This window comes from Delphinapterus leucas, chromosome 2, assembly GCF_059928025.1.
Source record: "Delphinapterus leucas isolate spDelLeu-1000000601 "Yukka" chromosome 2, BTC_Dleu_Yukka2, whole genome shotgun sequence".
NCBI classification, from domain to species: Eukaryota; Metazoa; Chordata; class Mammalia; order Artiodactyla; family Monodontidae; genus Delphinapterus; species Delphinapterus leucas.
The window spans coordinates 11,056,462-11,072,010 of record NC_143130.1 but is presented as its reverse complement, the minus strand read 5'-3'; the positions used below and the strand labels follow the sequence as shown (position 1 = coordinate 11,072,010).

General features: G+C 45.3%; 1 protein-coding gene across 2 annotated transcripts in view; it reads right to left on the bottom strand.

Moving 5' to 3' along the window:
- The window catches only part of ARHGAP21 (Rho GTPase activating protein 21), a 127,043-nt gene extending 112,570 nt beyond the window's left edge, over positions 1-14,473 (bottom strand). For both annotated transcript variants that reach the window (XM_022580516.3, XM_022580517.3), the window contains exons 1-2: positions 14,101-14,473; positions 12,315-12,723 (exon numbers count right to left, since the gene is read on the bottom strand). In XM_022580516.3, the coding sequence (XP_022436224.1) occupies positions 12,315-12,395 (81 nt within the window). In that variant the 5' untranslated portion in view covers positions 12,396-12,723; positions 14,101-14,473. The remainder of the gene's footprint in view (positions 1-12,314; positions 12,724-14,100) is intronic.
- Between the last annotated feature and the right edge of the window lie 1,076 nt (positions 14,474-15,549).

The following is a 15,549-nucleotide window of genomic DNA, read 5'->3' as shown; positions in this document are numbered from 1 at the left end:
AAAACCACAAAGAGATTGCCTCACCGTCTTAGAATGGCTACTGTTAATACAAAAGATAACAAGCGTTAGTGAGGGTGTGCAGAAAGGAAACCCCCTGTACACACTGTGGGTGGGAATGTAAACTGGTGCAGCCATTATATGGAGGTTCCTCAGAAACTATCATACGATCCTGCTATCCCACTTTTGGGTGCTTATCCAAAGGAATTCAAATCAGGATCTTGAAGAGAACATTATTCAGCCTTAAAAAAAAAGAAGAAAATCCCACCATTTGCAACAACATGGATGGATCTGGAGGGCATTATGCTAAGTGAAATAAGCCAGATACAGAAAGACAAATACTGTATGATCTCACTTATATGTGGAATCTAAAATAGTCAAACTCATAGAAGCAGAGAGTACATTGCCAGGGGTTGGGAAGTGGGGGAAATGGAGAGGTGATGGTCAAAGGGTACAAAGTTTCAGTTACGCAAGATAAATAAATTCTGGAAATTTACACTACAGCACAGTGCCTGTAGCTAACAATACTATACAGTACACACAAAATCTGCTAAGGGGGCCCATTATGTTAAGTAGGTTTTATATACGTTACAATAATAACAACAACAACAATGATAATAAAGAGGGTGGGAGGAAATTTGTGGAGGTAATGAATCTGTTTATGGCCTTGATGGTGAAGATAGTTTCATGGGAGTATACTTATCCACAAATTCACTGAGTTGTATATGTTAAATATATACAGCTTTTTACATGTCCATTGTACCTCAATATAGAAATTAAAAAAAAAAAGAAATGGGGCTTCCCTGGTGACGCAGTGGTTAAGAATCTGCCTGCCAATGCAGGGGACACGGGTTCGTGCCCTGGTCTGGGAAGATGCCACATGCCACGGAGCAACTAAGCCCGTGAGCCACAACTACTGAGCCTGAGCCACAACTACTAAGCCTGCGCGTCTGGAGCCTGTGCTCCGCAATGGAAGAGGCCGCGACAGTGAGAGGCCCACACACCGCGATGAAGAGTGGCCCCCGCTCACCACAACTACAGAAAGCCCTGGCACAGCAACAAAGACCCAACACAGCCAAAAATTAATTAATTAATTAATTTTAAAAAAAGAAATGAAGGCATCTAAAATATTCAAACTCTCACGTATCTTTGCATCTAAGAACTATTACAACAGCAGTGCCTTTCAAGACACTACGCCTTGACCTCTGTTTTAACAGCTTTATTTCTAAGTCAATTAGAGAAGCTAGGATTTTCTACGCACTCTCAGGCGCACTGTCTCTACTAAGAAAAAGAAAACACAAGAGAAATCTGTTCACTGCTGCTATTCCTTCTAGATCTACACCCACTTTTTAAGGTCTCCTGGCAAACAGCTTAAGGCATGGGGTCCAAACTAAACATCACTTCCTAGAAGAGAATGTCACTTCCCCATACTTGCAATTGCCCTCAAGGACATCAGTTTTCTCAAAAGCTTCTCTTAATCCCTAGAATTCAAATCATTCCCTTTTGAGATACCTATCGACTTTGATGACGCTTTCTGCATCTGTTCACTGGTCTCACTCAGCTCTTTACCAGTGACTTTGCTCCTTCTGCAACATCACTTTAAGAAACCCTGCTTCATTTGCAGAATTGGCAGTCGGACACTGTAATTAGTTTACATTGTCTTTGCAGCACAGGATCCAACGCATCTCACAATCAGTGAGATTAAAAGATAAGATGGATTCAGTGAACAGATAGAGTAGCTGTTGCTGTTAAATGAAGAAGGGTGTGTAAAGTGAAATTATTTTGTTAATGATTAGTTTATTGCTATTTATGTTAGAATGATTTTTGAAACCCTTCACAATGTATACTTAGGTAAAGATAGAATATATCTTTTTCTTTCACTGTAACTTTTCCTATTCTTGATAAAAGAGTTGGTATAAACAAATGATTACAAGACGCAAAAGAAACCATCCTAACAGTTATTTGCTTAAAGAAAATATGCCCTTCTAGAAATGACATGAAACAAATTACTTTTATAATAAATCTAAAAAGTAACAACAGCTTTGATATAACCAAGGTCAGAGTTCTATCACTTTAAAATATGTAACTTTTGATTGAAGTATAACATACATACAAAAAAGTGTAACACCTATTACTGTAGAATTTTAAAGTGCTCTTTCGACATAACATTTACTTTATTTGAAAAGAATATTATTTTGTTATATTAATGACATGTAGAGGGACTTCCCTGGTGGCACACAGGTTAAGAATCTGCCTGCCAATGCAGGGGACACGGGTTCAAGCCCTGGTCCGGGAAGATCCCACATGCCACAGAGCAACTAAGCCCGCGTGTCACAACTACTGAAGCCCGCGTGCCACAACTACTGAAGCCGCACACCTCGAGCCTGTGATCCACAACAAGAGAAGCCACCGCAACGAGAAGCCCACGCACCACAACAAAGAGTAGCCCCCGCTCGCCGCAACAGAGAAAGCCCAAGGGCAGCAAAGAAGACCCAATGCAGCCAAAAATTAATTAATTTTTAAAAAAGAAATACATTTAATTACAAGAAAATAATTATAATTTTAAGCTTGAAAATTTCACTGCTTTACAGTCTTTTAAATTTTTTCCCCGTATTTTTGCTTTTTCTTTACATTGATTTCAATTTGGTCAGAATAATTCTAAAACCAGGCTGCCATAAGAACCTAGACCTTGAATATCATTTTATTCTGCTGTTCTCAAATTCAGAAGATCACCAGGGGACTTTTTTAAAAGCTAAGGTTTTGGGGTCTCATCCCCAAGGATTCTGATTGGTTAACTTAATGGTGGGGACACGAATCTGTAGTTTGAAAGGCTGTCCAAGTGATTCTTAATGATTGTCCAGATTTGCCTGGTTTAAATTTCTACCAGGGCTTCCCTGGTCGCACAGTGATTAAGAATACACCTGCCAAAAAAAAAAAAAAAAAAAAAGAATCCACCTGCCAATGCAGGGGACACGGTTTTGAGCCCTGGTCCAGGAAGATCCCACATGCCGCAGAGCAACTAAGCCCATGTGCCACAACTACTGAGCCTGCGCTCTAGAGCCCGCAAGCCGCAACTACTGAGCCCACGCACCTAGAGCCTGTGCTCTGCAACAAGAGAGGCCACCGCAATGAGGAGCCCGCGCACCGCAACGAAGACTAGCCCCCGCTCGCCACAACTAGAGAAAGCCTGCGTGCAGCAACGAAGGCCCAACACAGCCAAAAATAAATTAATTAATTTAGAAAATAAAATAAAATAATAAATTCCTACCAAAGCAGGAATCCTCTCTGGAGTCCCCTAACTGAAGGTCATCCCACCTGTGCAAAGGACACATTCTATTCCGATTAACTTCTAATTTAACAAAAAATTTTCCTCTGAATTCTGGAAATTGGCCCATCTGTCTATCTGCTGATCCTAGTTCTGCCTTTTACAGCCACACAAAATAAATCTAATCTCTCTTCCATATTACAATCCCTGAAGATATCTTTGCATAATGCTTTTTAAGAGTTTCTTTTCCTCCGTTTATAAAATTGACATATATATGTGTGTGTGTGTGTGTGTATATATATATATATATATACATATATGTGTGTGTATATATACACACACATATATATATCTCCCTTATGAGCAGAGAATGGTGTCTATAAAATAGTATTAAATGAAAAATAAGTAAACTGAAATGTTTTTAGTTTCCTAAAAGCATTATAATAAAGATCTGATTTAAACTGGGTGCCCAGAGTACTTCCTCCCCCTCACATTCACTAGGTATGTAATGTTTCCAGAAGCCAATATGTAGAACCCAAAGGAGAAAGTAGGTCTCACTGATCTAGCTGACACAAATTCTCTTAAATACAGAATCTGTGTTTATTAGGAAAATACTGGGGATTAAAGATATCTAGATATCTTAAGGTTAAGAAAAAAAAAAAAAAAGATGCCTGTTAATCCCCAAGATCACAGTAGCTAAGACATATCCAGAAGAAATGTAATCATAAATCCAGCTTTCTAGCTTCTGATATTTAAGGATATTCTCCATTCTAAGGAGGGAGAAAAATCAAAAGGTTCTCAAGAAAATAAGTCTTGTCAAGATCTATTAAAGATGAATGCAGTGAACCACAGTTCAAGTCGAGAGGCTACGTCTTCATTAGGTTGTAAGAAGGAAAAAGAACTTGTGGGATTATAAACAGACTACTGCTCATAACTATGCCCGGTGTCTATTCAGAACAGAGATAAGCAACAAGGGGAAAAGGCAATAAGTAACCAAGTCTGAATCAAGAACACACCCAGTATCCAACAGAAGGAAGGTTCAACAGGAGCTGGTCTAAGGAAAAATAAATAAATTCTTTAACTCGCCATTTGTTGATAATAAGTTTTTCTGGTCTGCCTAAAAATTTCCCTAAGATAGATGAATATTTCAGAAATATCAAATTTGGGTTTTAAATCTACTCCCTTATTCACAAATCTACATGGTGGAATTTTTTCCATATTAATAAATAACTAGAAAATAGAGGACTGATAAAAAACAATTTCCATCACACTAAGTTTCTTAAACCTATAGTACAGTATATCCATTTGTCTTCAGATTATCTTCGAGGCACAAAAGCCCATCTTCCAGATTTTGTTGTGAAATAAGCTATCTGCACAATACTCCATTTTTTAAAAAATACGACAACTTAAACTAAAAAACTATTTCAGTAGAAGCAATCCAAAACTGAGCTTTTGAGTGAAGACATCTTCCTACTGCAAACCAACAGAATATATCGACGGCTCGTAATATTTTTAACATACTTAATTCCTTATGGTCAATTAAAATTAAATAAATACTAGGACAATCTAAGTCCAATAACCTTTCATTTTACTAATCTAATCACATCAACCAGAAAGAAAAACAAGTGCCTACCATATGGTCTTTCTGTAATAGAAAATAGCTGCATTCGATAACAGCATCTGTGCATCTACATCCAGCACTGCCCATACTTAAATCATCATGTTAAATATAATAAGATGACGGGTCCCTTCACAAAGCAAAGAACAAAAGAAACTGAGTATCACGTTTGTACCAGATTATGGGATCTTGTAATAGCTAAAGAAATGAGGAAGGAATTAGAGATTCTGTAAGCAAGGCACAAGGACTTCATAAAATGTTTCATTTGGAAGAAATGAATGCTACAAAACACTAACAATGCGTGGAGAACTCTTCTTAGACCTGGGTACTCATTTTGTTGATGGCTCTTATCTTGAGATGGGTTCCACTCAATACCTCCAAATCCAGAGTTCTGCTGCCGCTGCTCTTCATTCCAAAAGGCTATACTTTTAACCCTAATTTGCAGGGTAAAGCTTTTGACATACAATGGTATTCTGCCATTTAGATTCAAGTATATGAAGGAACACACGTTTCAAATTAAATAACAGTGTTATGTTATACTGTACTATCGCTAGCCTGCAATGAATCCTCCACTGAAGAAAACATGTTTTGTTTTTTTTTGTTTTTTTTAATTTTTTTTTATTTATTTATGGCTGTGTTGGCTCTTCGTTTCTGTGCGAGGGCTCTCTCTAGTTGCGGCGAGCGGGGGCCACTCTTCATCACGGTGCGCGGGCCTCTCACTATTGCGGCCTCTCTTGTTGCGGAGCACAGGCTCCAGACACGCAGGCTCAGTAATTGTGGCTCACGGGGCAGGCTGCTCCGCGGCATGTGGGATCTTCCCAGACCAGGGCTCGAACCCGTGTCCCCTGCATTGGCAGGCAGACTCCCAACCACTGCACCACCAGGGAAGCCCAGAAAACATGTTTTTTAAAAACTGTTTAAGTACTGTTTTGAGTAACGTGTATCCTTTTCAAAAAGCGTCTAAGTGTTATTTTAAGCAGCGTAGGTAGGTGTGCTAGAAACCTGATTTTCACAAGACTGGTAACATATTACCTATTTTTTAAACCTGTAAATGCTGTCTTTTTATTGTAACTTTGGAATTAAACAAAAAAAGAGAAAATACAAAAATAATATAATTCTGGTATTCTCTCCATCCAGAATTAACAACTGTTAACATTTTGCCATAGTCAATGTTGTGATCATTTTTTAACTTACAGTGAAATATTCATGACATTAAAAAAATTAAAAACGTAAGGAAGATTCCTATACTGGCCAATTGTTTTAAGAAAGAAAACATCTGACATACAGTTGGCCCACTGTATCTAAAGGTACTGCACCTGTGCATTCAACCAATGAAGGATCAAAAAATTTTTCCAGAAAGGTCCAAAAAGCAAAACTTGAATTTGCTGCACACTAGCAACTATTTACATACCACTTACATTGTATCAGGTGTTATAAGTAATCAACAGATGATTTAAAGTATAAGGGAGGGTGTGTAAGGGTATATGCAAATACTACCCCATTTTATATAAGGGACTTGAGCATCTGAGGATTCTGGCATCCATTGGGTGGGAGTTCCTGGAACCAATGCCCTGTGGATCCTGAGGGATGACCCTATTACCTTTTCATAGTTTCACCACCAGTTTGATTCCCCTCCCTTAGTCTGTTCATTACCATTATCTCACCTTAGCACAAAGTATTTCATACATTTGTACTACACACTGCCTTGGTTACTGTTACTTGGTTACCAGCTTCCCAAAAGGTAAGAAAGATGCAAAGAAAACTGTGAACAGCCATCCCAATGGAAATGGAGGTCTAAAGAAGAACCTACAATTCACACTACACATCGTTATATAATCTAAACTACCTAGATGCAAACTCAAGAACATTTTGGAATGGAAATTTTCCTTAGGTCTTCCTTCCTTCATTCATTCATTCGAAAAAAATATCTGAGGGCCTAGCATGTGCTAGACTCCCTTCCAGACACAAGAAATACCAGGTGAACAAAACAAACTGTACTCTTAACACTTACGTACATCACCTGTCCAAATCAATAAGCAAAATCAAATGGAGGAGCACGTCAGATGGAGAGTAAGTGACAGGGAAAAAAATGAAGTGAGGAAGGAGGGCAGGGTGTGTCCTGGGGAGCAAGGGGGGGAAGATCCTCCCAGAAGGTGACTTCTAAGCAAATCTGGAGGAGACAAGGAAGCGGGCCCTGCAGACACCTGGGGGACAGTGTCCCAAGGAGATGAAACACAGCGGGAAGACTCTGGGGCATGCTGGGCTCGTGTGTCCGCAGAAGCGGGGAGCGCCCAGGAGGTGAGCTCAGGGAGGAGACGGGAGGCTGTCCAGGGGTCTGCGGGCACTCTGAGAACTTCAATCTTTCATCCTGAAGGAGAGGAGAAGCCAGTAGAGGAGCCGAAGCAAAGCAGTGCCAGGACCTGACTTCTAAAGGGTCCACCGGGATGACTGTGGGGACAGACTGCAGGCTGGCAAGGGCTGAGCTGAGAGGCCGGTGGCCAGATTTGCAGGTGATGCACGAGAGAGAAAAAGAGGGATCAAAGATCACTCCCAAGACTCCACCTGGGAGGGTGGGATTGCTCTTGCTTAAGATGAGGGAGACTGTGGAAGGAGCAAACAGGGAAGCTGGGTGGGGGGGGGGAGGGGCTGTAGAGAAGGAGGAATTTGGTTCGGGACGTGGCTTCTCCACAGGCGAGTGGAGGTTCTGAGTGGGCAGGTCAGCTAGAGGTGGGCATCTGAATTCAAGGGAGAGGTCAGGGTGGAGAGACACACACGCACACAAATACATGTGTACATATGCATATGCGTGAATGATCAGTTTACACCTGACATTTAAAACCATGAAACTGAGTCTGGAGAGAAGAAAAGAGGGTCAAATGGAGCCCTGAGGTATAGGAAGACTTAGTAGGTCAAGAGGCTGAGGAAACTTCCAAGGCTGAGAAGGAGGGGACGGTGAGGCAGGAGGACCATCAAGACGGTACAGTGTGCTGGGATCTAAATGAACGGTTAATAGAAAACTAAAGCCGTTCCTGCTATGTTTATTGGCTATTTTGGCATATATTTATTGAGCACCTACTATGCGCCACTCACTGTAGAGACAAACATGGTCTCTGTTTTCATGGGACTTGCAATCCAGGGGAATACAGATAAATAAACTAGTAAGTGCTCTTCCTGATAAAGTACAGGGAGGGTGTTTGAGGAGAAGGCAGCAGGGCCAATTAATCCAGTCTTGGAAGGTCAAGGAAAGCTTTCCTGAGTGATGTTGAAGAAAAGACCAGAATGATAGTAAAAATCAGCCTGGGAGGGGTGGAAGTGGAGGAGGGGAGAATGGAAGGAAGGCTGGGAGAAAACAGGATTTATAAGGACCTGAAGTAAAGAGAGAGACATTGTGATGCCCTTGGAGGGGGGTTGGTACTGACAGTACAGGAAGTACAGAGAGAGGTCACAGATGCGATAGGAGAAGGGCGGGTCAGAAGTCCTCTCAGACTTCTCTCAGGAGTTTGAGCCTTATTCCAAAGGCAATGGGAAGCCAGAAAACTGTTTTAGGCCAGGGAATGCAATGATCAGCTTTCTATTTCAGGAGGAGCGCTCTGGTTACGGCAGATCGGAGAGCTGGAAGGGGGCAAGGCTGGGAGCCTGGGACGCGAGTTAGGAAGCCTGGTCCATGATTCATCGTTGAGATGCAGCTAATCTGAACTCAGGGAGTGGCAGTGGGATTCAGAATGTAGGACTTTGACAGGAGGAAGAAGGAGAGAGAGGGGTCAAGGATTGTAGCCTGGTTTTTGACTTGGACAGATAGGTACCTAGCAGTGCTACTCACTAAAAGAAGGAAGTCAGGGAGAGGGCAGGTTGGTGGTCAGGGCAGAGAATCTGTTGAGTTTGAAGAGCCTGTAGACTATCCAAAAAAAAAAAAAAAAAAACTGTATGGTAAATAGGCAATTGGCTATCTAGGTCTAGAGAGCAGCCATAAAATCTGAGATACAGTTGTAAATTAGGAATCACGGGCATGTAGATTAAAGCCCTGGGAGGGTGTAAAATGAAACCTAGGGAGTGAGAAAAGAGTAGAGGAATGGAAAGGCCTGGCTCCTGTAAAAACCAACAAGAAAGAGGCAGCAGAGGAATAAGAAGCCTAAAGAGAGAGAGAGAGAGGCAGATGGAGGGAGAGAGAGCCTGAGAAGGAACAAGGAAGTCTGGGATAAAAGCAAAGTGTACAGTATTCCAGAAAGAAGAGCAAAAGTATGAATTTTTACGTGAATGAATTCGCGCACAGAAAATGCCTTTATTATTTACACTGTTCCAAAATCAACTAACAAATAGTTTTCATCAGCTTATAATACGTTTTAGTCACAGGATCATTTTAGCCTCGGTGAAGAAGCAAAACATAAAATGAACTAAGTTAATTAGCATGAGTAAATAGGTTTGTTCTAATAGTAGACAGTGAAAGTGCTAAACACGTGTACAATCCTGTGGACTAGAGATTCAAAATGAAATAAATGTTAGAAGTGGGAAGAATAATGTGGCTTAGAAAGCTTTGAAAAAAGAAAGAAAGAGAGAGAGAGAGAGCAAGTCGAACCATAAAGAAGAAACACTGTATGATGTGAAAAGGGGTGAAAATACCAGAGGATTCAGAGTCTATACAAAGTGATTTTGTGAGCAAAGTTATGCAAGGCTAGGTGTCACAGATCAGCCTGTACACATGCGTGCACAACACACACACACACACACCCAAAAAACACTTATCTGGCTCAGTGAGTGAATCCAATTTTCAAAAATACATATTTAGATGTGAAAGGTATATCATTTTGTGTGAACACAACTATGCTATCCTTACTGTATAATGTCAAAATATATTTTACTAAAGTGTCACAATTCTTTATTTGAAGAGGATTGTTTGTTATTTGTTTGTTTTTGACCCTTCCAATATAGTCTTGGGAGGTGGTGCCTACACTTATTCATATAGCAACACAATTAGATTCTAACAGTTAATATAAACAAGAAATTTCTGACTGTTTTTCATCAAAACAATAGACCTTATTCACAGCAGGTGGAATTAGCCAATTAGATAAGGCATAAAACAGGGACTCCTTTAATTCACTACATTGATTTCTTCTGTGCTACAAAGTTAGTTTTGGCTAATACCATTAATATTAAGATATATACTATCGTTTCTTGGGTAGGTAAAAGCACACACAAATTTATTATTCAAATACACATTTAGGAACATAGCAATCGGTTCTTTGTTTGTTAGTTTTTTAGCTATTGGTTTTTAAAATTTTGAAAAGAATGTCAGTGCTACTCTAGAATGTAATTCTTCTAATAAAATTAAGCACAAAAATTAAGTGCAGTATTCAAAGACTTAAATATCTGTCAACCCAGAATTGATACCCGAAGTATTCCTGTGGCAACTCTTTTTATTACTAATAAATACTCCCAAGATTTAATGTGCGTCAGAAGCATCAATAAGAGACAACTAAACAGAGCCAGTAAATACAAGTTACCCTCACTCCTCAACCTGAGATTTTAAAATGTTTTCTGACAGCATACAGCCCATTTATTTCTATTTCCACATAGAATCCAAGCACATAGAATCTATCTGCCTATTCTTTAAAAAGCCAAGCAACACCACAGTTTATTACCAAACCCGACTACTGTATATAGTCTCTAAATGAGCAAAATACAGACAATACAGTGTTTTCTTGGCTCCCAAACTAGAAATACTACGGCTATGCCAGCAGTAAGGTCCAAATGAAAGCAAATTTCACAGCCCTTAAAAAAAATACATAATTGTCATTGTTAATAAAAGCCAAGTTTGCAACTGGAAACACTGCCTTCTAGCCAAGGACAAGATGTGTCTATTATAAATTCTTGGTTTCCGGGATATCCCTTAAATGACCCAAAAAAAAAAGTCAAATAACATTAGTTCTTGCAAATACAATGCAAATAGCATGCTAATTAAGGTATTCACAAGTCAATGACAAATAAGGCTTTAAGACCACAGTACCTATCATTATGGAACTACAATACACATTAAGCAATCACTAAGTTGTAGGTAGGCCTTCCAAAAGGAGTTATTATGGTTCACCATGATCAGAGAATTGTGGTGTTATACTTAATCACGTTTTTACCTGCAAGCAGGTGTTTATAGGTGTCAAAAAGTAAAACACTGTTTCTAACTGTAAACCTATAGTTCTAATAAACTGTACAGTAACGGCACACTGTACCTACCTCACTGATTTCTGCATAAACTTTCTAGTGCAGTATGAAGTAAGCTGCAGGAAGCAAGTTCCTCTGCCTGCTTTATGAACAAAAACTTAACTTCTGACTCATTTTTATTAAGATGCCAAAAATCACACACTGAGAACTAGACCCTGTTTCAATGACCATGAAGTTAAAATGTAACACAAGCACAAAATAAACAATGAGAGTGACGGCTCATTGGGGGATGTTACTGTTATCTAAAGTAATCTTCAACCTTTCCTTAAAAATATAGGCAGCTCAAAAGCAAAATCTAAAGGAAAACAGTATTCAGTATGTTTAGCAAAAGCAAATTACAGAAACCATCAATAACAAAGTAAACACAAAGGAGCCATTATAGAATTAAACTCCAAACATAAGGAGGAAAAAAGATAGAGGCAACAGGGCATAGGGGTGCCACAGATCGATGGATTTTCTATTTCTCTCCTGCTTTGCTCAAAAAATTTCCGAAAGCCTGGTGTAAAATCTTCTGAGCCCTCCCAAAGATGTTGGTCTGAAGGCAGAGTCACCCACCTGACAGCTCAGGCTGACACTCACAGGACTTTTGAGCAGTGAAAGGAAGGGAATAAATAAAAGAACAGGAAAGGCAAGCCATTTTTAAGGGAGTTGGAATTACAGCTCCATTAAGCAGTCTTCCAAGGCCGTGCCTAAACTAAACTGTCCACGGGGAAAAGACTTGTTTCTCTACCCAAAGCAGATATCCACAGCAACAGCATCAGTGTCGGAGAGAGATGGTGGTCCAGGAGCAACAAGCGTTCCAGACAGATGCCCTCTCTCCACCTCCAGAGCAAACCTTGGATACACACACGAAAGGTATAAAGCACCCCCTAACCAGCCCAGCTCCAAAAATACTGGAGAATGGGAACTGTAGGAAAACAGAAGCTTGTAGTATTCCCAGCCACCTAAAAAGGGAGAATTCCGTGCCCTGAGATGACCAAGATGGGGACATTTCAAAGTAAGTAAGGAAAATGTCCTTGCAGAAGAATCACTGGAAGCTCCTTGAAACAAAAATGGCCAAGGCTTCATCTCCCTACCGGTCAAGCTGGGGCACTCCCACCATTCAGTCCAAAGCCCCAAAAACCTCTTCTTAGGCCCGGTGGCAACTGACCCCCCACAGGCAGGACACCTCACAGACGCAGGCCACTGCGGGCTACACGGGGATGCTGCCGCTGCGCTTACCTCACAGGCGGGGGACCCGCAGGTCTTGAGCTTGTTGTCACCATCTCCCTCCGGCAGACCAGTCCGACGTGTGGCCATCATTTCATTTCAAATTACAAAGAAGGGACCAACCCATGGGAGTCCACATTGGGGGGGAAATGCCACACCAGGCTCCTAGAAGGTGCAGTGCCGGTGAGACAATTAAAGCGCCAGGGAATGAAGGTTTTGATGAAGCGCCTTCGAAATGCCCTGATGATTATTTCTTCGGACTTCAACTGACTTCACCGTCTTCGTCCATTTCTCCAGACATAAAAAACAAAGAAGAGAGGTCTCCTCGGCGGCTAGAAAGCGGTCCCCTTCTTCCTAGCGCTCCTCCCAAGTCCAAGAGCAAGGCGAGCGCGTCGTGAAGGCTCTCCCAAAGAGATCTTTCCTAGAAGAGGGAAAAGTTAAAGGGCATGAACTTACTTTCTCCATACACTGATCTTAGGCTTGTTCACATGCCTACCCCAAGCTCGCCTTTCCAACACATGGAAAGATAATTCGGTCCATGCTGATGAAGTATGAAAGATGAAAGAATCTTCCCATACAAAAAGAGAAAGAAAAAGGGGGGAAAATCCTATAAACCAGGGGGAAAAAAAAAAAAAGCGAAACATCAGAACTGCACGGTGGTTGCCTCAAACATGCCCGGCCGTTGTGCAGTCGTCAAGAAAAACCGTTCCCTTTTCAAGTGCATTTTAATTCATGTATTTTCTGGGCAGAGGAGAGGGAGTCTATGTTCTTCTGCATCACCCGGATAAGCAGACTTAAGGGACGTTTGCTCCCCGCGGGACTAAAATGGGCTAATCCTTTTTCAAAAGCCCTCCTTGCTCCCCGCCATCTCCCCAGCTCCCCAAAATAAAAACAAAAAGCCCCGCTCGGACGCGACCGGCGGCTCTGCCGGCGTCTCCAGGCGGCCTGGGGTACCCGGGGCGCCCGCCCTCCGCCCTCCGCCCCGGCCCGCCGGTGTCCCCGAGGAGGCGGCTGTTTTCCTTGGCCCGCGGCGAGGCTGGGCGGCGACGGCGCGGGGCCGGGCGGGGAGGTGCGCGCGGCGGCAGGAGGGACTCCCTCTCCGGGGCATTATTCCGGAGCTACAGAAATGAAGCCGCAGCCCCGGCCACTTTTAGTTGCCGCGCCCCAAACTACGCCTCGACACGGTCTTTCCCGTTCCCCGTGGCCACCTAGGGAGAAAAAAAAATAGGAAAAAGAAAACCACCACCCACCGACCACTATTTCCTCCGCCCCTTCCAGAGGCGGGTCGGGGATCTCGATCTCCCGGGAAGGGCGGCCCAAATATGTACTTTCCAAAACGAACGGGGACACCCGGGGGAAAGGCCCAAAGCGAGGGGGCTCACCCTGCGCGCCCCGCCTGGCCCGGCTTCCGAGGCGCGGCGGCGAGCGGCGGCGGGGACGCGGGCCGGGCGCCGGGCCCAGCCGGTACGCGCTAGGCCGCAGGCTCGGTTAATATTCATGAGCGGACGGGAGCCGCCCCTCCTCCACGGCCGGCCGGCGGGACCCCGGCGCCCGCCGCCGGCCTTTGTGCCCTTCCCTCCTCCCGCCGGCCTTCCCTCGCTCCGCACACGCGGGCGCGGCCCCTCCGCCCCCGCCGGGCGCCCGCCGCCGCTCCCTCCGGCCCCGCGCCAGCGCCGGGGCGGGCTGGCCCGGGGTGGCGGGAAGGGAGGGAGCCAGCGGCGAGCCCGGCTCTCCCTCTCCACCCGCCCGCCGGCCCTGCGCCCCGTCGGCCGAGGTGGAAAATAAAGCAGACACGCACCGGAGAAAGCGCGGCGAGTAGATCCGCACCGAGCCGGCCGGCCACCGGACGGCGCGCCCCTCACGCCCGGCGCGCACTGGACCGAGCGGGAGGACGAGCCAGCGCTGTCCTCCGCCGCCGCCGCCCCCGGCCGGCCGCTCCCAGGCACCGCCGCGACCTGCCCCGGCCGGCCCCGGGCTCTCGGCCGCCGCGGGAGGGCGTGGGGCGGGGCGGCGGCCGCCGGACTCTCCCCTCGCCTCGCCGGGCCGGGCCGGGGCCGCGCTCGGGCGCCCGCGACCGCCAAGTGACAGAAGTGCCTCGTTCCGCTGCCGCGCCGAGCTGTTTCCCGGGGGCGGATTTCTCGCTTCTTCCTCCCTGGATCCACCTCCTCCCACTCCACCTCCTTCCCCTCCCCTCCCCAGGGGAGGCTCTGGGGTTGAATGTTTTCTGTCTTGAATAATATGGTCCCGGGAACCGACGCTGGAGAAGGGGGATTAGCCTGGGGCGGGGACGGGGGGTGCTCGCCAACCCCCCCAATGTGTGTCGGGACCTACAAGCCCTCACCACCACCCCCAACACCTCCCCAAAAACCAGACACACAAAACCCTCCCCGCCTGCTCCAGTCTCCCGAGCGCAGAGCGGGAGCGGCCAGGAACCCGGGCTTCCACTGGGGAAGGGACTAGGTACTTGGCGTCAGGGCCGGGGAGGGGGTCGATCATACGGCTAGACTCGCAGAATTGGGTCCCAGACTGCGGGGGACACGACCGGGTGAGTTTTTGACCCTTTTTGCAGTGGGAGGGGTGCGATGTGGGACTTCAAGGTAAGGGAGTGTCCTCTCACGCCCGACAGTAAGACAGCTTCTCATTTGGGGTGGGGGGTGTTGGGGAGAGGTCGCAGCCAAGCGCTGTTCATTCAATTCTTTGCCCTTTTTACATCTTCAGGGCAGCTGAACAATTCGGCGCAGCTAGCGGAACTGAGGAAAGGTGGCTGCGCTTCTCCACACAGCAGGTCGCAGCAGCGCGGGGTCCCGGGCCCAACCGCCGCCCCTCCCCGCCCGATTCCGGGGCTTCGCCCCAGACCCCCGGCGGCTCGCTCCGCCCCGCCGCGCCTCACAACATCTCCCGCTGCAAATGGCCCAATCGGAAGACGCGACGAGAGAACTCCAGCCAATCAGGGGCTGCTGACTCAGGCGTCCCTCCACCCTTTGCCCGCCCCCAGTAGGAAAGCCACCGCCCCTCGGGCTCCCCTTCCCACCCCGCCCCCCTCCGGGGAGGTGTCTCACAGCTCCTGTCCTCGCCGGGCTGGAGTGGAGGACCCCGCCGTGGTGGCGGGGTTTGTCACCTAGTCACCCTCATCCTCGCCTCCTCCCAGACACACCCCTCCTCCCTTTCCCAGTCCTCCTGCTGGTGCTGTTGAGGGTCATTTTTATCTTCGTGCCGGCGGGGGACTGCCAGCTATTGTGTCAGATCA